The 24,824-nt window shown below is 37.5% G+C and overlaps 1 protein-coding gene across 9 annotated transcripts in view; it reads right to left on the reverse strand.

Moving 5' to 3' along the window:
* DOCK7 (dedicator of cytokinesis 7) overlaps window positions 1-24,824 on the reverse strand; it is a gene marked incomplete at both ends in the record, with an annotated part of 202,642 nt that overhangs the window by 139,725 nt on the left and 38,093 nt on the right. For all 9 annotated transcript variants that reach the window (XM_080692026.1, XM_080692025.1, XM_080692023.1 and 6 more), the window contains 3 exons: window positions 1,898-2,040; window positions 7,196-7,361; window positions 17,918-17,998. In XM_080692026.1, coding sequence (XP_080548152.1) covers window positions 1,898-2,040; window positions 7,196-7,361; window positions 17,918-17,998 — 390 coding nt within the window. The remainder of the gene's footprint in view (window positions 1-1,897; window positions 2,041-7,195; window positions 7,362-17,917; window positions 17,999-24,824) is intronic.

Below are 24,824 nucleotides of genomic sequence, written 5' to 3' on the forward strand. Positions count from 1 at the left end.
TTTGAAATCAGAAAATATATATCTTCTAGCTTTGTTCTTTTTCAAGATCGTTTTGGGTACCTAGAGTCCATATTCCATATTAGGATAGATTTTTTTCTGAAAAATAAATATATAAATATATGATAGTTTCACCTAAAAAATAGAAAAAAAATATTCTCTGGTAAGAAAGAAAGCAAAAAGAAATATTGAAATGTTATCTTTAAGTCATCAAAAGCTTGGTATCAGACAAATGAAACTGTTATGTGAGATTATCATTTTTAATTTTAGATAAATTGCCATAATACTAGATGTCAACTACTAAGCCAAGCATGGGAGGGAGGGATAGGGAGAGAATGGGGTGGGGATTGGGTGGGGGCTGCCTGGGAAAAGTGTGCATGTATGTCTACAAAAGTATGTATCCTACTATGATGTATGAATACAGTGCACCAATAAAAATAAATAAATTAAAAAAAAAAAAAAGAAATTCACCTCTAAAAACACTGAGTGCATTTTAGCACAGAAATGAACTACTAGAGCCTAAAATATCTTATACCACATACCACAGATACGATAGTTTAGATGGGGAAACTTGGGTGGGAAAGATAAAGGAAAGCAAACACTTGTTCCTGACTAATGAAATTCATGAACCATCAAAAAAGTTCCGGGGGACTTTCCCGCTCGGAACCCCTCCCCTTTTGGGGAGCTGTTCTCTCTCTCTCTCGCAGGTCATGTTGGCCCTGAGAGAAGGCAGAGTGCATCTGAGGGCACGTGGCTCAGGCGACTCTCGAGTAGTGACCTGAAGGCCTCTGCTGGACATCATGGCTGACCAGGCCCCTAGGGGTGACCTGCACCTCTTTTTCTGGCAGATCGCGTGGACTCTGGGAGAAAGTAGTTTGCAACTGATGGGCACTTGGCTCGGGCGACACTCGGGTAGTGACCCTGAAGGCAGCTACTGGACCCCAGAGTTCCGACCGCCCCTATGGGGTGTTCGGCCACTTTTCTCTATTCCCTTCTGGCAGATCGCATGGACTCTGGAAGAAAGCAGCCTGCACCTGAAGGCAATTCGGCTTGGGCTACTCTCAAGTATTGTCCTGAAGGCAGCTGCTGGACCCAGAGTTCCAGCCCCTTTGGGGGTGTTCAGCCACCCTTGCCCCATTCCCTGCTGCTTCCAATAAACCTTTTACTCCCCTTCAAAAAAAAAAAAAAGTTCCACTATTACAATTGAGATATAGGTTGAACTTTTTTTTTTTTTTTGGGTAGTACTAGGGTTCCTGGAAGCCCTTCTACCTCCGGGTTACACTCCTAGACCTATACTTTTTTATATTTTTGAAACAGGGTTTCTTACACCTTCGAACCTGCGCGATCCTCCTGTCTCCACCTCCCAAGCGCGGGGATTACAAGCGTGTGCCACCACGCCCGACTAGGTTGAAAATTTTTGATGCATTAATAATATCAAGGCCAGAGCCGGGCGTGGTGGCGCATGCTTGTAATCCCAGCGTTTGGGAGGCTGAGACAGGAGGATCACACAAGTTCGAAGTAAACCTCAGCTACTTAGTGAGGCTCTCAGCAATTTGGTACGACCTGTTTTGAAATAAAATATAAAATAGGTCTGGGAGTGTAGCCCAGAGGTAGAAAGCCCCTTGGTTCCATCTCCTGTATCACACACATAAAATAATGATGATAATAATAATAATAATAATAATAATAACTTTTAAATAAACATAATGATAAACAAGTATAATAAATGTTTTCTTCTCCTTATAGTTTTTATTTTTATTATTCTTTTAATTCTTATTCTTAAATTTTTAAAAAGTTCTTTAAATCATATTCATGTACATGTTCATACAATTACTACTTTTCAGGACCTAAAATATTTGTACAAACATCTCCCCAGAATTCCTACATGACAGAACAATACCTGCTTAAAAAAGTTTGTCACTGTAAGTGTGGCAGGTCGAAAACTGGTCAAGTTGCAAGAATCATCTCCACTTGTTGTCCTTTCAAGAGATCGTCGACCAACAATACTAGAATTCCTCCTTTCTGACCAAGATCCTTTTCGTTCTACAAAGGGGAGGAAAAAAAAGATGTTCATTTTCATAAAATTTAAAACTTAAGGCAGCTTCCTAAACACAGAGAAGAACTCACTAAAGTTGAAAATTATATATTCACCATATTGATTATAGTAGAGGATTTTACTTTTGGACAGATTAGTAAGAAAATATTGTATCTAACTCTCCTGGTTCTCTTTCTACAACTTCACCAGTATAAAAATAAGTCCTAACCTACAAAGGTGTATGTGTATATACTATAAAAAGCAGCTAAGCAGCTATGAAACTACACATTTACTGTTACATATTTTACCACAATGTTAATATGAGTCACCATACAATGGTTTTGCCATGTTAGCACTTGAGTTTGAAACAGAACTGAAGGATAACTTGCAAAGCTAACTGTAAAAAAAGCTAACTGAAAGATAACTTGCAAGATTATCATCATTTCTCCTTATGGTACTAAAGATCAAACCCAAGGTTTGACATATCCAAGATAATTATATTTTTTAAAATCAACAGTAAAACTAGACTTGCGATCAACAAGTAAATCTATACTTGAGCAAAATTATGAAAAAACAAAACCCAATTGACATTTATATTATACTTGGCAAGAGGAGAATACATATTCTTCTCAAACACTCAAAAACATTCTTTAGTACTTGAGAGGCTGAAACAGGAGGATCGCAGATTCACAGCCAGCTTCAGCTACTTAGGCGCTCCAAAACTTAGTGAGGTCTTTTCTCAAAATAAAGAATAAAATAGAGCTGGGCCTGGTGGTGCATACTTGTAATCCCAGTACATGGGAGGCTGTGACAGGAGAATCACTGGTTTGTGGCCAGCCTGATCTATTTAGTGAGGCCCTTGGTAACTTAGTGAGACCCTGTTTCAAAATAATGAATAAAGCCGGGCGTGGTGGTGCACTCTCAGCATTCAGGAGGCTGAGACTGGAGGATCACAGTTCGAGGATAGCCTCTGCTACTTAGTAGGTCCTTTGCAACTCAGTAAGACCCTGTTTCATAATAAAGAATAAAAATAGGGCTGGGAGTGTAACTCGGAGGTAGAATGCTCCTAGGTTCCATCCCCAATACCGTCAAGAAATATAAATAAATAAATGGGGAGGGGAGGGATGGAAGGAGGAAGGTGGGTGGCTGGGCATGGTGGTACACACTTATAATCCAGCATTTGGGAGGCTGAGACAGGAGGACTGCAGTTTGTGGACAGCCTCAGCTACTTAGTGAGGCCTTTTTCAACTCAGTTAGACCCTGTTTCAAAATAAAGAATAAAAAATAGGGCTGGAGGTATAAACTTGGTAGCTTGGAGGTAGAATGCCCCTGGGTTCTATCCCCAGTACCGGGAGAAGAAAAAAATTGGGCTGAGGGTGTAACTTAGAGGTAAAATGTCACTAGGTTCAATCCCCAGTACCAAAAAGGAAAAAAGAAGAAAAAAAAAAAAAAGAACAAAATAGGGCCAGGGTGTAACTTGGAGTAGAATGCCCCTGGGTTAAAACCCCAGTACTGCAAAACAAACAAAAAAAATTCTTTAAGTCAGTCTATATACTAAGATATAAAACAGGATACAATAAAAAAGATTAATATAAAATACATTACTTAAGATGAATATAATTAAACTATAAATCAATAACAAAATATATTCTCTAAAATAAGTATAATTAAACTATAAATCAAAAACAAAAAATTTGAGAATTCACAAATATATGGAAATAAATGAGTACATTTCTAAACAGTTGATGGGAAAAGAAGTGAATATAGCATGAGAAATTAGAAAGTAAGATGCATGAAATAAAAGTGAAATATAACAAAACAAGTGAAATATTGCTAAAGCAGTGCTCAGAGAGCTTTAAATGCTTGTATTAAAAAAGAAATGTATCGGCTGGGCGTGGTGGCACATGCTTGTAATCCCCGCGCTTGGGAGGCAGAGACAGGAGGATCGCGCAGGTTCGAAGCCAGCCGCGCGCGCTGGTTTAGGAGACCCTGTTTCCAAATAAAAATGTAAAAATAGGTCTGGGAGTGTAGCCCGGAGATAGAAGGGCTTCCAGGAACCCCAGTACCACCAAAAAAAAAAAGAAATGTCTCGGCAGGGCATGGTGAAGCACACTTGTAATTCCAGTACTTGGGAGGCTGAAAGAGGAGGATCACAGGCTCATGGCCAGCCTCAGGTACTTAGTGAGGCCTCCACAAGTTAGACCCTGTTTCAAAGTATAGAATAAAAAATAGGGCTGGGGATGTAGCTCGGAGGTAGAATGCCCCTGGGTTCAATCCCCAGTACCGCAAAAAAAAAAAAAAAAAAAAAAAAAGAAATTTAATATAATCTCATGCTTCAAAAACTACAAAAGAAGAGAAATAAACCAAAAGAAAGCAGAAGAATACAAAAAAAGACAATATCAGAATAAAAATAGGTGAAATAGACACTACAGAAATAGAGAAAAACAATGAAACCCAAAATTGTTTCTTTGAAAAGATAAAATTGACAAACCTTTAGCTAAATCAATGAAGAAAAAGAGCTGGGCATGGTGGCACACACTTATGGTTCTTTGGATTAGGGGGGAATTTTCTACTCTTATGTTTATTTTTTAATACTTTTTCCATTGTTTGTTACAGGGCTGAGGACTGAACCTAGGGCTTTACACATGCTAGGCAAGCGCTCTGCCACTGAGCTAAATCCCCAAGTCCATGGCACACGCCTATAGTCCTAGTACTTGGGAAGTTGAGAAAGAAAGATTGCTGATTCAAGGCCAGCCCCAAAAGCTCAGTAAGACTCTGAGCAACATAGAAAGACCCTGTTTCAAAATAAAAAACTAAAAAAGGGCTGCTGATTTATCTTGAAAGTAGAATGTTGTTGGAAGAGGAGAAATCAGTATAGAATTTACAAACTTAAAGAATTAAATAACAAACTATGAGGTCAATACTTAAATAACTTAGATGAAAAGGGCAAATTTCTAAAAAGATACATAATATTCAAGCTGACTCAAGATGAAAGATAAAATCTGAATAAAACTAAAACAAGTGAAGAGTGAGGATACTGCTTAGTAATAATAATATAAAGACCACTCTAAGACAGCTTGACTGGTGAATTATTTCAGTCTTTCTAAGAATTATGCCAATCCTTCAAAAATTACTTCAAAACACAAAAGGAATACTTCACAGCTCATTCTATAAGCCCAGTAATTCCCTAACACCAACACCAGATATCAGAAAACAGAAAAACTACTTATGAATACAGATACAAAATCCTAAACAAAATTCCAGCTGACTCCAAATACACAAAAAAAGGTCATAACCAAGTAGGGTTTTCCCCCAAGAATATCAGGTTAACACACAAAAATAATCAATGAATTACAACAGGTTAAAAGGATACAGACTAGCTGGGCATGGCAGTACACACCTATAATCCCAGGACTTGGGAGGCTAAAACAGGAGGATGGTAGGTTTGAGGCCAGCCTCAGCAAGTTAGTGAGACCCTGTTTCAAAATAAAAAATAAAAAAGGATGGGTTGTAGCTTAAAGATAATGACCCCGAGTTCAATCTCCAGTATCAAATATTTAAAAATACCCTTTCCAACAAATGGTACTGGGACATCCAGATAACCACATAAAAAGAATGGGGTTGACTCTTACCTCACACTCTGTATAAAAATTAACTAAAATTTTATTATAAACCTAAATGTGAGAGCTAAAACTATAAAACTCTCTAAGGAAACATAGAAATCTTCTTAATCTTCTATTAGGTAACAGTTTCTTATATAAAACACCAAAATCATATCAACAAAAGAGAAAAATTAGACTTTACTAAAATTCAAAACTTCTGTACTGTAAATAATATCATCATTAAAAGAGAAGTCAAAGTAGAAGAAAATATCTTCAGATCATGTATTAGATAATGGATTTGTATCAGGAACACATAAAGAACTGTTAAGGGCCAGGCCTGGTGGCATGTGCCACTTGTAATCCCAGTACTTGGAAGGCTGAGAAAGGTGGACCCAGGGTCACAGCCAACCTTAGCTACTTAGTGAGGCCCTCCACAACTTAGTAAGACCCTGTTTCAAAAATTAAAGAAAAAAAATTAGGGCTTGGGGGGGGGTAGTTCAGAGGTAGAATGCCCCTGGGGGTTCAATCCTCAGTAATGCAAAAAAAAAAAAAAACCTCCTAAAATTCAATAAAAAAAGACAAAAAAAAGAAGTTAAGCATTAGGCATCGATTAAATAATAAAAAGACAACAAAGCCGTATTAACACATATTTCACTAAAGGAGACAAACAGCCACTACACACCAAATGATGTTTAATATCATTAGTATCAAAGAAAAGCAAACCCAAAACACCAGGACATGCCACATTACCTGCACTAGGGTGGCTATAATCAAAGGAAAGATAATAACAAGTATTGGCAAAGATATGGCGAACCTGAAACTTTCATACATTGCTAGGAGAATTTTTGAAAGTGCAGTCACATTGGGAAACAAGTCTGATAATTCCACAAAAGATTAAACTGAGAATTACCATATGACTCACCAATTTCATTCCTAGCTATATAATCAAATGTAGTAAAAAAAAAACATACACACACACAAGTAGTTATGTGTGAATGTTCATTGCAGCACTATTCATAATAACAAGTAGAAATAACCCAATGATTGATAACTGAAATACAGTATATTAATAAAATGGACTACCATCTGGCACACGCAAAAAAAGAAAATCCGTATACATGCTACTGCATGAGATGAGCTTTATGAAAACATTATGCTAAGTAAAAGAAGCTAGCCACAGAAAACCACACAGTGTCTAATTCCATGTGTATAACAGATCTGGCATAGGCAAATCCACAAAGATAAGAAGCATATTACTGATTGCTTAAGGCTGGGTTTGGGAATTCAGGGGAAATAAGGAGTAACTGCTAATGGATACAAAAGTGTTTCAAAATTAGATTATGGTAGTGGTTGCAGAGTCTTGTAAATACAGCAGAAATCACTGTATCTTATACTTTAAATGAGGTGAATGTATGATACACAGATTATATTTCAATAAAAATATTAAATGAAAAAGACAAAAAAGTTCATTTTTTGCCATATAACATTAAAGTCTACAAATAAAGCAACCCTATGTGCAAAAGAACTATACATTTAGAAATATTTCATATAAACCTCTTACCTCCAGTACTAATTTCTACCTCTGTAGAATCTCTTTCTAAACTCCCAGCGCTGCTAACAATATTCATCAAATGGATTGCAGTCCAAGCAAAAGGCATGCGATATTTCCCAAGTCTTTGGCAAAACTGATCAGCTTGACTTTTCAGCTTCTCCAATTTTTCTTTATTCTGCAAAACAAAATTTTGAACATGAATACCCTCAAAAGAAATCAATTAAAACTGTTTTGTATTATATAAAGGATATATTAACTAATTGTGTGATGTGCACATGTATGTTTCCAATATCGTGTATCCCATTAAGATGTACGACTACGGACTTCCGGGAAGATGGCAACCGAGAAAAGCGGGGCTTAAGAGCCCCGCTAACAACCAATCTCCATTACCACAAAATCAGCGCCTTTCATAGCCAGAAAACACCATCACCAGAGAAACAAAAAAATCACCAGGCACCAAAGAGAAAGCGGACTGAGAACAGAGCTCAGAGCCACAGAAGAGATACACTGGCCTCACGCCCGAGGATGCGGCAGCAGCGCCATGCTGCCGGCGGCAGCAGCGATTTCACCAGACGACTACAGCAAGCCGAGGTGAGCCGCTGCGGAACAGCCAGGCGGGATCTTTCGGCATAGGGAGCATCTAAAGCTCCCAGTGGCTGAGCTCAGCACACGCTGCAGGGAATCAGAGTGGAACTCAAAACCAGAGAAGAAAAAAATACGCCAGTCTCACAGCCGAGAGCGTGGCAGCGGCGCCATATTGCCACCGGCGGCAACAGCACCGAATTCACCGAGGCCAGTACAGCTACATCTGCGTACTCAAGAACAGTGAGTCAAATTGCAGGCCACAGAGGAGAAATCCCAGTACTGTACTCCCTGGAACTTGACCCGGTGGGGGAGTGGCGGTGGCAGAGATATCACACCATAGGAGAACGTGCAACCTGGCACCCCCCACAGTCTAAAGCAGCCTCTATCGACTCCCTGGGTCGGAGATTCTGTGATACAACCTAGTAAAGGAGTAGTGGGGTCAGAGATACTACAGACTTGAGATCCAGAGCACCTTAAGCGAATTCATAGTGACCCAAGGGAAGAACCCAGGGAAGGCACAAACTTCTGAAATCATGGGAAAGAGGAATAACACTGGAGCAATGAATGCCCACAACCCCACAACATCAGAACCCGATAAAACAGAAAATCAGAGATTTCTAGAAGATCAAATCAGGAAAATAACTGTAGAAATAATAGAGGTGCTTCGAAAAGAATTCAGAGAGAGCCAAAAAGAGATAAAGGATGCAATTAATGAAGTAAAGGCCTCAATTCAAAGCATGAACAACCGATTAGACCACATGGAGAACAGAATCTCGCTCTTAGAAGATGATCATTCCAAAAATGAACGCATAGTTTCTAATCTAGAAAAAAATATCCGACAGCAGGAATCTGACATTGAAGAAATATGGGCCCATTTTAAGAGAACTAACCTAAGAATAATTGGAATAGAGGAGGGAAAAGAAAGTGAAACCAAAGGGATCAACAATCTCTTCAAGGAAGTAATAGCAGAAAATTTTCCAAACATAGAGCAAGAGGTTGATACACAGGTCCAGGAAACTTATAGAACTCCCTTTAGACAGGATCGGAGAAGAGGATCCCCACGCCATATAATTGTCAAAATGACCAATGTGGAAGCCAAGCAGAGAATCTTAAAGGCAACAAAAGCAAAGGGCCAAGTGACATTCAGAGGCAAACCAATTAGAATCACTCCAAACTTCCCAAACCAAGTTATGAGAGCCAGAAGGGCTTGGAGTAACATATTCCAAACTCTGAAAGAAAACAACTTCCAGCCAAAAATTTCCTACCCAGCAAAACTTTCTATCAAATTAGATGGAGAAATAAGAAGCTTCCATGACAAACAGAAACTGAAGGAATTTATGTCTTCAAAACCAGCACTAGAGAAAATACTCAAAGAGATTAACTACAAAGAAGAAATAGGTAACACACACCAGAACCAGAGAAACAAGAGTTTCCATCCAATAGACAACTAAGATTGGTTATCTGTGGAGATTCATTATTTATGTTAGTCTTTTACCTATCTCTAAATGGTATTGTTTGCCTTTATTGTTGTTAATTTTTAGGATTTCTAGCTGGAATATTAATATACCTTCAGATATAGCATTTGGAAATATTTTATCCCATTCTATCAGTAACTTTTAACTCTGTTTACATTGTCTTTGGATATACAATTTTTTTTTATTTTTTAGGGAGTTTGTATACTCTTCTGTTGCCTGTGCCATTGAAATCATATCCAAGAAATCACTGCCAATTTCAATGTTGTGAGGTTTTATGACTATATTTTCTTCTAAAAGTTTATAGTCTTAAGATTTATATTTAGGTCTTTTATCTATTTTGAGTTAATATTTGTATATGGGATTAGGTAAGGGTCCAATTTTATTCTTTTCCATGTAATTATTATTTTTCAACAATATTTAGTTAAAAGATTATTATTTCCACCACCAAATGTTCGTGGAAACCTTGTCAAAAATAACTTGACAATATAGGGAAGAATTTAGCTCTAGGCTTGTATTTAACTCCAATGGTTTATATATCTGCCTTTAGAACAGTACTACACTGTTTCAATTATTGTAGCTTTATATGGTTTGAAATCAGAAAATATATATCTTCTAGCTTTGTTACTTTTTCAAGATCGTTTTGGGTATCTAGAGTCCATATTCCATATTAGGATAGATTTTTTTTTGAAAAATAAATATATAAATATATGATAGTTTCACCTAAAAAAATAGAAAAACAAATATTCTCTGGTAAGAAAGAAAGCAAAAAGAAATATTGAAATGTTTTCATGTAATTTTAATTTTTCAACATTACTTAGTTAAAAGATTATTATTTCCTCCACCAAATGTTCGTGGAAACCTTGTCAAATATAACTTGACAATATATGGAAGAATTTAGCTCTAGGCTTTTATTTAGCTCTAATAGTTTATATATCTGCCTCTAGAACAGTACTACACTGTTTCAATTATTGTAGTTTTATATGGTTTGAAATCAGAAAATATACATCTCCTAACTTTGTTCTTTTTCGAGATCGTTTTGGGTATCTAGAATCCATATTCCATATTAGGATAGATTTTTTTCTGAAAAATAAATATATAAATATATGATAGTTTCACCTAAAAAAAAGAAAAAAGAAAAAAATATTCTCTGGTTAGAAAGAAAGCAAAAAGAAATATTGAAATGTTATCTTTATGTTATCAAAAGCTTGGTATCAGACAAATGAAACTGTTATGTGAGATTATCATTTTTAATTTTGGATAAATTGCTATAATACTAGATGTCAACCACTAAGCCAAGCATGGGAAGGATGGATGGGGAGGGAATGGGGTGGGGATCGGGTGGGGGTTGACTGGTGATGTGTGCATGTATGTCTACAAAAGTTTTCTTTGTATCCCACTATGATGTATGAATACAGTGCACCAATAAAAAATAAAAAAAGGATGTATGACTACAATGCACCAATAAAAAATTTGAAAATAAATAAAGAACAGATTAAGAATTCTCAAAGGTCAACAAAGATAGAAAAATAACCTGTACCTTTCCAAGATCAAGTAACAATGTATTATCTTTTGTGTGTGTGTGTGGTACTGGAAATAGAACCCAGGGGCATTCTACCTCGGACCTACACCCCCAGCCCTATTTTTTATTCTTTATTTAGAAAGAGAGTCTCATTTACTTGCAAGGGTACCTCACTAAGTAGCTGAGACTGGCCACAACCCAAGAGCCTGTCTCAGTCTCCCAAATGCTCAGATTACAAGCATGTACCACGATACCTGGCCAACAATGTATTATCTTAACCACATAATAATCTCAATTCATTCTATAGAATATATGTATAGAGCCGGGCATGGTGGTGCACACTTGTAATCCCCACGCTTAGGAGACTGAGACAGGAGGATCGCACACATTTGAAGCCAGCCTCCACTGGCTTAAGAGACACTGTTTCCAAATAAAAAAAATATATAAAATAGGTCTGGGAGTGTAGCCTGGAGCTAGAAGGCCCCTAGGTTCCATTCCCAGTACCAAAAAATATATATATATAAATATATACATGCATACATATATATGCGTGTGTGTGTGTGTGTGTGTGTGAATGTATATAGTAAGTCTTTGAATTTCCTGGTGATTGTATCATCTTGGGACAAAAGAAACAGCAAGTGTCAAACATGTTTATGAGTTGAAAATATTATTTTAGGAAAAGCATATCCATCATCTGGTCAGCAACTGCCAGCTTCAGGATATTATCGGTTATAATTTGACAAATTTTGCTACTTTGCAAAGATGAAAGTAGCTGAACCAATTTGAAATAATCCCTAAACTTTTGGTCTTCATAAGGTGGGAAGTGGGGGACACAAAAAGAGCTATTATAATCAAGTCTGGACCACAGCATGGTGGCATACACTTGTACTCCTAGTACATGGGAGGCTGAGACAGGAGGATCAGAGGTTACATAGACACTGCAATTTAGTGAGATTGTTTCAAAAATAAAGAATAAAAAATAGGGCTGAGGGTGTAGCTCAGAGGTAAAAATACCCCTGGATTTAATCCCTGTACCACAAAATAAATAAAAATTAAAAAATAAATGAGTCCTATATTATAATAAAAGCAAACCAAAAAGATATTATATGATATCTAAACCCTAGAAAAAGAGTAATCCTCTATTAGTATATGCATATCTGAAAGACATCATAAGGATGGATCAAGTTTTCAGCTACCCTTGAAACAAACACTAGGATGCTTGCAAGAGCCCATCGGCCTGCAAGATAACAATTCAAACTAAGAACTGAAATTGGGCAAAAGACTTTGGTTCCCCTAAGACCCAATTCTAACCAATCATAAGAGAGCATACAGAAGAACTCAATGAGGTTTAAACGATCACCTACCAAAAACTTCAAGTTACACTCTTTTGGGGCCCCTCTCCCCTGCGTGGGGGGAACTGTTTTTGTCCACTATCTTTCCTTGACTTAAACTTCCATATTTTTATTTACAAAAAAAAAAAAAAAAAAAAGGATGAGCCAGGCATGGTGGCTCATGCTTGTAATCCCAGCATTTGGGAGGCTGAGACAAGAGAATTGCACAGGTTCAAAGCCAGCCTCAGGTATGTAGGGAGGCCCTTTATAACTCAGTGAGACCCTGTTTCAAAAGAAAGAATAAAAAATAGGGCTGGGAGTGTCTCAGAGGTAGAATGCCTCTGGGTTCCATCCCCAGTACTGCAAAAAAAAAAAAAAAAAGATGGCCTGCAAGAGGCAACCAATAGTTCAAGACTGAAAACCTATATCACCCCTTTCATATACTCTTTCCATATGCAATGTGGCAATAACAGTGTCCTACCTTGGGACTCAGGCAGGTTTCCTGCTTTAAAAGCTTAAATATAAAGTAAACTTAAATGATTCTATGTAAATATGTAAGAACAAAATGGAAAAAGCTCCTAGTATACTTATGACCTCCATATGACAGAAATAACTCAGTAAAATGACAACCTGGGAAATACCACAATACTTTAACCCGTAGTTCAACTGGATAGCCAAGGATCATAGAAGAATATCATGTACTCAGATAAACCTACAATAGCAATAGCAGAAAAGGCTCAGTTCTGAATCTAAAAACCTAGAAAACAAAACATTTTCTAAATGTCGGTGGCTTGTCCAGTACTCCTTAAACATACGTCTACTCTGATCCAGTAGTAAAACTGGCTTGTGTTCAAAGATCCAAGGACCACCTATATTCTATAGCTAACTAATTCAGGGTATCTGAAATCTATTCAATGATTTTCCTTCTTTTGTAAGTTTATCCAAATTCTAGAAATTAGTCAGCTGATGAAAGAAGAGACTGTATTTTCTATTTTTGCTATATTTCTTTCTTGCTTCAGTCAGATGAAAGCCAAGAATAGTTTTTGCTAGGAAAAATTCAGCAAACAGCACTATTTTGTAAATAAAGAAGATTTTTAATTATTTAGGAATGAAACTAAATTAAAAATTAAATTGAATTAATTTAGTTCTCTTTAAGAAAGAAATAGTGCCGGGCGTGGTGGCGCACGCTTGTAATCCCCGCGCTTGGGAGGCAGAGACAGGAGGATCGCGCAGGTTCAAAGCTAGCCGCGCGTGCTGGCTTAGAAGACCCTGTTTCCAAATAAAAATGTAAAAATAGGTCTGGGAGTGTAGCCCGGAGATAGAAGGGCTTCCAGGAACCCCAGTACCACCAAAAAAAAAAAAAAGAAAGAAATATTTTGTAAAGAATCAATTTGTGACTTCCAAGAAGATGGCGACCGAGAAAAGCAGTGTTTACTAGTCCTGCTAACACTCGATCTGTATTGCCACAAAATCAGAGCATTATAGCCAGGAAACACTATCAGCAGAGAAATAAGAACTATAAATACAAGGGACAGAGAAAAAGAAAACTATAAGAACAACCAGAAGGCAGAAATGAAACCAGCCCGCACTGCGATGGCAGATGCCACGCCGGTGCCATCTTGCCTCACAGCACCAGGCTCCAGAGAAGAAAAGGTAAACAAGGAGCTGAAGTGAGCAGCTACGAATCATTCGGGTATAATTCAGCAGTTCTTTCAGTGGAAAGACCATCTAAAACTTCCAGTGGGAAGCTCATCACGCCCTCCAGGGAGTCAGAGCGGAATTCAAAAACAGAAAAAAAAAATATGCTAGCCCCACGGCTGAGGGCGTGGCGGCAGTGCTATATTGCCAGCAGCAGCAGCAGCAAGTTCACCATGCCCACGACAGCTCCAGATTTAAGTGAAATTGTGGCCCCTACAGGAAAATCTCAGCACTGTACCCCCAAACACTTGCACAGCTTTCAGAAACTTCGTGGGCCTGAGATCTTGCAGTACAACCCAATAAAGGAGTAGCTGTGGAAGAAATACCACACCCTAGTCGCAGCTCCCCTTTGGAAAACACCAACCCGGCGCCCCCAAGATCTCTGCAGCCTCGACTAACTCCCTGGGTCTACGACTTTGTAATACAATTCAGTAAAGAAGTAGTGGCAGCTGAGATTACCACAAACTCCAGAGAGCCAGAGCACCATAAGTGAAGTCGTGGTGACCCAGAGAAGAACCCAAAGAAGGCATAAACTTCTGAAATCATGGGAAGGAGGAACAAAACTGAAGCAAGGAACACCCACAACCCCACAATATCAGAACCTGATAACACAGAAATGCAGAGATCTCCAGAAGAATGTAACTGTAGAAATACAGAACTTTCTAAAAGAATTTAGAGAGTCTGAAAAAAATAAAGGATGCAATTCATTGAGGTAAAGGCATCAATTCAAACTATAAACAAATGATTAGACCACATGGAGAATAGAATCTTGCTCCTAGAAGATGATCACTCCAAAAATGAATGCATAGTTTATAACTTAGAAAAAGCAAATCGACCGGGTGTGGTGGCGCATGCTTGTAATACCCGCACTTGAGAGGCAGAAACAGGAGGATCATGCAGGTTCAAAGCCAACCGCGCTGGCTTAAGAGACCCTGTTTCCAAATAAAAATATAAAAAATAGGTCTGGGAGTGTAGCCTGGAGGTAGAAGGTCTTCCAAGAACCCCAGTACCACCAAAAAAAAAAAAAAGAAGAAGAAGAAAGAAAGAAAGAAAGAAAGAAAGAAAGAAAGAAAGAAAGAGAAAAACAACAAATCGACAGCAGAAATTGGACACTGAAGAAATATAGGCCCATTTTAAGAAAGCTAACCTAAGAATAATTAGAGGAGGGAAAAGAAGGTGAAACCAAAGGGATCAATAATCTTTGCAAAGAAGTAATAACAGAAAATTTTCCAAACACAGAGCAGGAGGTCGATATACAGGCCCCAAGAAACTTATAGAACTCCCTTTAGACAAGATCAGAGAAAAGGTTCCCCATGCCACATAACTGTCAAAATGACCAATGTAGAACGCAAGGAGAGAATCTTAAAGGCAACAAAAACAAAAGGTCAAGTGCCATTCAGGGGTAAACCAATTAGAATCACTCCAGACTTCTCAAACCAAGTCATGAAAGCCAGAAGGGCCTGGAGTATCATATTCCAAATTCTGAAAGAAAACAACTTCCAGCCAAAAATTTCCTACCCAGCAAAACTATCTTTCAAATTGGATGGGGAAATAAAAAGCTTTCATGACAAACAGAAGCTGAAGGAATTTATGTCTTCAAAATCAGCACTAGAGAAAATACTCAAAGAGATTAACTGCAAAGAAGAAATTAGTAATACATGCCAGAACCACAGAAACAAGATTTTTCCATCCAGCAGACAACTAAACAAAGAAGAATAAACAGTATTTCAAACAGAAATAAAATCTTAACATGTTAGGAATTAAAAATTCTCTCTCAAGAATCACATTGAATGTAAATGGCCTCAACACCCCAGTAAAAAGAAATAAAGTGGCAAAATGGATTAAAAACAAGTATCCATCCATCTGCTGCTAGCAAGAAACACACCTTACAAGTAAAGATAGTAACAAACTTAAGGTAAAGGGCTGGGGCAAGGTAATCCATGCTAACAAAACTTAAAGGCAAAATCAGTCTTAAAAAATCAGAAGCTTTTCTGCACACCAACCATAAATCCACTGAAAAAGAAATTCAGAAAACATTTCCACTCAGGATCTTCCACAAAAAAATATAATACTTAGGAATAAACTTAACCAAGGAGGTAAAAGATCTCTACAAAGAAAAGTACAAAACATTGAAAAAAGAAATCGAAGACGATCTTAGAAGATGGAAAGATCTTCCATGTTCATGGATAGGCAGAATAAATATAATTAAAATGGCCATCCTTCCAAAAGTCATCTACAGATTCAATGTAATGCCCATTAAACTACCAAGATCATTCCTCACAGACATAGAAAAATCAGTCCTTAAATTTATTTAGAATAACAAAAAGCCAAGAATAGCCAAAGTAGTTCTCAGCAACAAAAACCATGCAGGAGGAATCACAATACCTGACTTTAAACTATACTACAAAGCCATTATAATAAAAACAGCATGGTACTGGCACAAAAACAGATACATAGACCAATGGAGAAGAGAAGGCCCAGAAACAAGTCAACACACTTTCAGCCAATTGATTTTTGACAAAGGGGCCAAAAACATACACTGGAAAAAAGATATCCTGTTCAACAAATGGTGTTATCAAAACTGGTTAACCATATGCAGAAAAGTAGAAATTAATCCCACTTTCTCACCCTCCACAAGAGTCAATTCAAGATGGATCAAAGACTTAGAAATTAGACCAGAGACCTTGAGGCTCCTTGAAGAGGGCATAGGTCCAACACTGCAACACATAGGCACAGATAAAAACTTTCTCAACAAGAACCCAAAGGCACAACAAACTAAAAGGCGAATCAATCCGTGGTATTGCATGAAACTGAAGATTTCTGTTCAGCAAAGGAAACTGTTCAAGAACCTCAATCATGAGCCAACAGAATGGGAGATTTTTGCTACCTACACCTCCAATAGAGGACTTAATATCTAGAATATACAGAGAACTCAAAATACTCAACACTAAAAAAAAAAAATCATCCAATCAAAAAATGGGCAAGCAAACTAAAACTAAATAGACACTCATGAAAGAAGAAATTCAAATGGCCAATAAATGCATGAAAAAATGCTCAACATCATTAGCAAACAGAGATGCAAATCAAAACTACCCTGAGATTTCACCTACCTCCAACTAGAATGGCAATCATTCAAAATACAAACAACAACAAATGCTGGTGAGGGTGCAGAGAAGTGGGAACTCTGAAACATTGTTGGTGGGATTGCAAATTAGTGCAACCACTTTGGAAAACAGTATGGAGAATCCTCAGAAGAATGGGAACAAATCTACAATTTGATCCAGCAATACCACTTCTGGGTATCTACCCAAAAGAAAGGAAACCAAACTACCAAATTAATGCATATGTATGTATGCTCATAGCTGCACAATTCACCATAGCCAAACTATGGAACCAGCCAAGATGTTCATCAACAGATGAATGGTACAAAACTGTGGGATAGTACACAATGGAATTTTACTCAGCCATTAAAAAACCACAATTATATCATTTTCAAAGAAATGGATGGAACTGGAGGACATTATGCTAACCGAGATTAGGCAGTCACAAAAAATAAGAAGTCGGATGCTTTTCCTAATATGTGAAAGCTAAGGAGAAATGTGTCATAGGAAGAATGCTAGATGAAAAAGGAAATTCTATAGAGGAGCAAACAAGACAACCTAAATGAGGAAATGGGAGGGGGGTAAGAAGGAAATTCTCTAAAGCACACAATGTATTTAAACATATTGAAGTCAACCACTAAGCCAAGCAAGGGAAGGAGGGATGGGGAGGGAATGGGGTGGGTATTGGGTAGGGGCTAAATGGGCAATGTGTACATATATGTCCACACAAGTTTTTTACCCCATTATGATGTATGAATATAATGCACCAATAAAAAAAATTTTTTTAAAAGAATCAATTTGTTTTGTTTTTGAACCAATATTAAGAATATCACATACATGACACAAGCTAGATGACAATGTAAAGAAAAAGAAACGAAAAGAAAGACAGAAAAAAAAACACCAACAGAAAAAAATTAGTTGTAAAATATTTTAAAGTGTATGTATGTACTGTCCTAAATTAGAGTAGTAATAATATTTGTGTTTATGGAGATAAGAGGGTTATGAGGGGAATGACATTTTACCTTGGTAGCATCTGCTTCTTTGAAAATCATATATGGCTCTGCACACTCTCCAATGTCTCCTTGCTGTAGCACTTTTTCTAGCTGTCAAAGGAAAAAAAGTAAAGATTAAGTAAGCTTAAAAACTTCAGTCAGACAGAAATGTAAGGATGGTTCAATATACAAAAATCAGTGTAGTATACTACACATTCACAGAATGACAGAGAAAAAAACATATCATTATCTCAATTAATTTAGAAAAGGTACTAGACAAAATTCAATACTGATAAAAACACTCAATAAACTAGGAATAGCCGGGCATGGTGGCATATGCTTGTAATCCCCAAGCTTGGGAGGGGGAGACAGGAGGATCGCGCAGGTTCGAAGCCAGCCGCGCGTGCTGGCTTAGGAGACCCTGTTTCCAAATAAAAACATAAAAATAGGTCTGGGAGTGTAGCCCGGAGGTAAAATGGTTTCCAGGAACCCCAGTACCACCAAAAACAACAACAACAACAACAACAACAACAACAACAACTTACTTTACCATATCAAAGTATAAAATAAACAGAATGCAAAGCCAACCTACAGAATGAGAGAAAATATCTACCAAGTATACATCTAACAAGGAGTAAATACTACAACCCAACAACAACAAGAAAAGAAAATCTCAACAAATGGCAAAGAACTTGAACAAATGTCTCTCCAAGAAGGTATACAAATGGTCAAACATGAAGAAATATGCTCAGCATCAGTAATCATTACATAAATGCAAACCATAACGGCAGTAAGACTGTCCTCTCATGTCTATCAAGACACAAGTATTGGGATGTGAAGAAATTGAAACCCTTGTACACTATTAGTAGGAATGTAAAATGGTAAAGCTACTAAGAAAAATAGAGTTTCCTCAAACAATTTAAAATAGAATTAATAAAGGATCCAGGTACAGGTCCAAGAGAAGTGAAAGCAAGGATGCAAACATATTTATATACCTATGTTCATAACAACATTAGTCACTATAACCAAAAGGTAGAAGTAAAGTGTCCATTAACTTGGATGAATGATAAACAAAATATGGTAGTATATATGATACAGTAAATAATATATTCAGCTTTGAAAAGGAAGGAAGTTGCCCACTATGGCGGCACATATATGTAATCCCAGTACTTAGGAAACTGAGACAGGAGACTCACAGGTTCACAGCCAGCCTCAGCTACTTAGTGAGACCCTCATAACTTTTTGAGATCCTGTTTCAAAATAAAAATTAGAAGTAGAATGGCCCTGGGTTCAATCCATAAACAACAAAAAAAGGAAGGAAGTTTTAAGTTATGTTACAACCTTTATGAACCTGAGCCCTAGGACTGGGGTGTGATCAGAGGTAGAAAGCCCCTGAACTCAATCCCTAGTACCACAGGGAAAAAAATTATAATTTACAAAATAATGTGACTAGAACAATTCCCACTTGTCATATATCTCTAAATTATCTCACTTTCTCTCCCCATAAAATTTTTAAGGTTTTAAAAATAAAAAAATGTGTAAAAAAATAGAATGAAAGTCCTGAAACCAAATCAAGTATATAAGGAATCTAGTTCATATTAAAATTGCTACTACAAATTAGTGAACAGAGGATAAGTGAAAAGCTCTTTCCAATTAATAAGATAAACACTGGAAAAGATTATACAGATGCATATACAAACAAATACACATAAAAATACACACATATATTCACTGAGTAAAACACTTAAATACATGTACTTTATGCATATTATCCTAAAAATCACTTACAAGTATGTTTTTTGCTTGTTTGTTTTATTTTTTGTGGTACTTGAAATTGAACTCAGGGGAGTTCTACCTCCAAGCTACCCCCTAAGCTATCCTGTTTATTTTTGAAACAGGAGCTTGCTAAATTGCTGAGGCTGGTCTTGGATGTGTAATCCTCCTGTATCAGCCTCCCAAGTGCAGAGATCACAGGCATGCGCCACTGTGCCCAACTCAATTAAATTTATGATAAATACCACTAATAATCATTGTTGGGTGCACACTTGTATCCCAGTACTTGTGAGGCTGAGACAGGAGGATCACGGTTCATGGTCAGCCTCAGGTACTTAGTAAGTCCTTCTGCAACTTAGTGAGACCCTGTTTTAAAATAAAGAATAAAAAAAAAAAAAGGACTAGGGGTGTAGCTCGAAGGTACAACGTCCCGGGGTCCACACCCTAGCAGGAGTCGGGGGGTCCGCAAGCGGTAGGGTGAGGAGTCAGCGAAGTTCAGTGGAGAAACAGCACACAGACTCAATAGAGGGTGAAGTTGCACTCTTTATTTTCACTTTTGTGCTCTCCTTACTTTTGGTTTTGGCAAGCATTTTATACTTTCTTATTTGGCTACCTTTTACAATTTTTTTTTCAGAATTAATACATCAGTAAATATACAAAGAACTAATACATCAAGGCAAGGTGGCAGATGGCCAGTTTATTTTTTAAGGGAACATTTCCTCTTACAAGCAACCAAGGAAAAGACCAGAAGTTTATTATTAACTACTAATGCAATATTATAACAATATTCTATAATAAGCATTAAATTGTCTGACTAATGTACATTATTGCTTTTTAATTAATAGGCACTACTAAGGAGAGGAACATTTTATACTTTCTCATGTCCCAAGACTGTGCCTGGTTATTCTGCTGCTGTCCACATATCTAGTGTATGACCAAGGGGGTAGGGTTACTGAGGGGTCAGTAGGCACTCTACCATAGCCTACCTCTGATAACATATGCTGGCAGCCCAGAACTCATGATGGTAGGAACACTTGTCTTGGCTCTGTTTTAGGTTTATTGTTAATATTTGCTTGGGAAAAGCCTGGGGAGGATCAGTTGCCTTTTAGGCTTGCTTTGATTGTGATTGTCTGAGTCTTTATAGAATTTTTACTAGCTCAGTCATTAATAACATAAGTCTCAGGGTAACAAGGCCAATTTCAAAAAATCCCAAAATACCCATGCCTAATACTGTTCCCCAGAAGGAGATGCCGCAGGCCCATTCCTGGGAATGTCTGCTGTGCAGCATTCCTGCTGAAATGAGCCTTGCTCAATTTTAGACTGGGAAGATGCCCCAGCACCCTGGGTTCCATCCCTAGTACCACAAAAAATCATCATCATCGTCGTCATCATCATCATTGTTGGTGGGAAAGCAAGGATCACAGATACTTTAGAAACTTGTTTGTCAACATCTACTAAAACAACTAGACAAATATCCTATGACTCAGAAATATTACTCCTAGTAATATAAGTAGAAATGAGTAAAAATGTCTATGTTCATCTACTGCAAATGTTCAAAGTATTACCAACATAAGATATAAATTTCTTTTTTTTTCTTTTTTTTGTTGTTGCGGTACTGGATATTGAATTCAGGGGCATTCTATCTCCAAGCTATGACCCTAACCCTATTTTTTAGTCTTTAATTTGAAACAGGGTCTCATTAAGTTTCTAAGAGCCTAAATAGCTGAAGCTGGCCACAAACCTGCAATCCTTCTGTCTCAGTCTCCCAAGTACTGAGATTATAAGCATACGCCACCACACCTGGCTTAGAAAATATAAATTTTAATGAACTAAAATGTTCATCACCAGTAAGGTAGATAAACTGTGATACATTCATCCCATAAAATACTATAAAGCAAAGAAAGTAAAATTTAAAAATTCTGTATAAAATAATATGGACTAATCAATCACACAATCATGTTAAGTGGAAAAAAAAGGAAGCCAAAAAGACATATCCTCAGCCAGGCACAGTGGCACATGCCTGTAATCCCAGTACTTGGGTGGCTGAAAAAGGAAGATCACAGGTTGAAGGCCTCAGCAACTTAGCAAGAACCAGTTTCAAATAAAAAATAGAAAACAAGGCTGGAGTGTCACTCAAAGGTAGAATGCGAGCAGGGCGTGGTGGCGCACGCTTGTAATCCCTACGCTTGGGAGGCGGAGACAGGAGGATCACGCGGGTTTGAAGCCAGCCGCACTGGCTTAAGAGACCCTGTTTCCAAATAAAAAAGTATAAAAATAGGTCTGGGAGTGTAGACCTGAGGTAGAAGGGGTTCCAGGAACCACCAAAAAAGGAAAAGAAAAACCGGTAGAATGCATATGGGTCCAATTTTAATTACCCCAAAATATGCGTCTTTCTTCTTTGGTCTCATCAATAATAGCGTTCAAAAACAGGCACAAATTATGGAAGAGGAAAGCAATAGCAAATGGAATAAGTCATGACAAGGGCGATTTCTGGGATTCTGCTGATGTTTTATTTCTCAACCTGGCTAGCTGCTCACATAAGTGTATTCATTAAGAGAAAACTATTTAAGCCACATATCTGAAACTTCTATTTCCCCATAATTATGTCATATTTTATAAAAAACACAATAATTTTATATGAATTTTATGAAAATTACCTTTTGTAATCCAAGTTTTTGTTTATCTATTTATGGTTTTCTTTCAATGTGTTTTGTATTGTTTGTTCTCCAAAGTAGCAGTTGTGCATAAAAAACAATCCATACATAGAGTTATATCCCTTCACATATTTACCAGAAAGTAACCACACTATTAAAGAGGGCAGAAAAATTAAGCAAGAAATCAATAATCTCAGCTCAACCAGAATCCCAATATTCTAGAGTGACAAATTGCACTTAAGGGTAACAATTTCTCGCCTTTCCTTTATCCCTCCATTTGTTACATGACAATGCAGTTCCTCCCAATAATGAGACCAAGTGTATATTCCAATCCTGAGTTTGTGTTTATGTGACCTGTTTTGGTCAATGGAATATTAGCTGGCATGATATGACCCACTTAAAAAGTGCCTATGCGTGCCGGGCATGGTGGCGCACGCTTGTAATCCCCGCTCTTGGGAGGCAGAGACAGGAGGATCGCGCAGGTTCGAAGCCAGCTGCAAGCGCTGGCTTAGGAGACCCTGTTTCCAAATAAAAATGTAAAAATAGGTCTGGGAGTGTAGCCCGGAGGTAGAAGGGCTTCCAGGAACCCCAGTACCACCAAAAAATAAATAAATAAATAAATAAATAAAAAGTGCCTATGCGTGGTGGCATATGCTTGTAATCCCAGAGCTTGGGAGGCTGAGACAGGAGGATCACACAAGTTCAAAGCCAGCCTCCGCTACTTAGTGAGGCTCTCAGCAACTTAGTGAGACCCTGTTTCCAAATAAAAAATATAAAATAGGTCTGGGAGTATAGCCCGGAGGTAGAAAACCACTAGGTTCCACCCCCAGTACCACAAAAAAAAAAGTGCCTATGCAACTGAGTCTACTCAGACACTTTTGTAATGACCATAAGAATATGCCAGCCGGGCGTGGTGGCGCACGCTTGTAATCCCCGCGCTTGGGAGGCGGAGACAGGAGGATCACGCAGGTTCAAAGCCAACCTCTCTGGCTTAAAAGACCCTGTTTCCAAATTTTAAAAATTATAAAATAGGTCTGGGAGTATAGCCCAGAGGTAGAAGGGTTTCCAGGAACCCCAGTACCACCAAAAAAAAAAAAAAAGAATATGCCAGACTACCCTGCTAAAAGTGCCTATGCAACTGAGTCTACTCTGACACTTCTGTAATGACCATAAGAATATGCCAGACTACCCTGCTAGAAAAGAAGAGATATCCAGAGAACACCTACAGCCAATAAACTTACCCTGAGCCAACCTACAGATACCAAAGGGAGACAGGCATCTGGAAAGAGTATGGCCTACATCCGTTGACAAACAGACAACTGAACTGCATAAACTGAATCATTATTGTTTTATCTCACTGAGACAGACTTTTTGTTCTTTATAACAAAAACTATCCAATATATATGCCAGAGAAACTGTTCTCTCAAAAAACAAAAACATCCTGATGGACCCAAAGTGATAAAAGAAAACTTCCTAAGTATGTTTCCTTCAAACTCTGTGTGTGTGTGTGTGTGTGTGTGTGTGTGTGTGTGTGTGTGTGTGTGTTTTACTGGATATGAAGCCCAGGCGAATTCTACCTTTGAGCTATACTCCAAGCCCTATTTTTTATTCTTGCAAAGGGTCTCACTAAGTAGTAGCTGAGGCTGACTGTGAACCACAATCCTCTTGTCTCAGCCTCCCAAATGCTGGGATTACAAGAATGTGCCACCACGCCTGACTTCCTTCAAACTTTAAATAACAATTTTGTTTTTATTTAAATATAAAAAATACATACACATACACACACACCACACATACATACACCACACACACACACACACACACACACACACACACACGCGCGCGCGTGCGCGCGCGCTGAAATCACATGGTATGGTTCCGTACCAACTTGTCACTAAATATTATATCACATATATGTTATTATAACATTAAAAACTATTATAATTGTGGTTTTGTCACAATTATTACATCATATGAATATACCATGATTTATTTCCCCATTTCCTTATATAAAACATTTAAATTTCATGTTTCTATCCTTAGTCCCATGTAAGTCATTCAATCCCATAAGACAGCAAATATTGCCATTAATCTCATCATTACCTATCTTATGAGCTTATTTCCTGTAATATGTTCTATTTTTTGAAAACTTACTATTTTCCCATGTAAAATAACTGTATATTATATTTATCATTTTGTATTCATTTCTAGAGCTTAATTTTAGTTTGTAAGTGAATTTCTGAAGACCACTACTGCTAAATCTTTGGTTCCAGGACTATTTATTACAACTAAGATTTATTCTAACCTAAATTCATAAGAATATATCCACAAATTGGGACATTATTCCTGAGGGTAAAAAGAATTCATTTCATGACAATCTACTTTATAACCTTATTATAAAATTCATTACTTTTTATGATAATTTTATATAAATAAAGATAAGGTAATTAAGAAATATATTTTAGACTTTCCTCAAGTCAAGGTCAAGTTAAAAGAAATTTCTTTAAGTT

This window comes from Muscardinus avellanarius, assembly GCF_963383645.1.
Source record: "Muscardinus avellanarius genome assembly, chromosome: 3".
Classification (NCBI taxonomy): Eukaryota; Metazoa; Chordata; class Mammalia; order Rodentia; family Gliridae; genus Muscardinus; species Muscardinus avellanarius.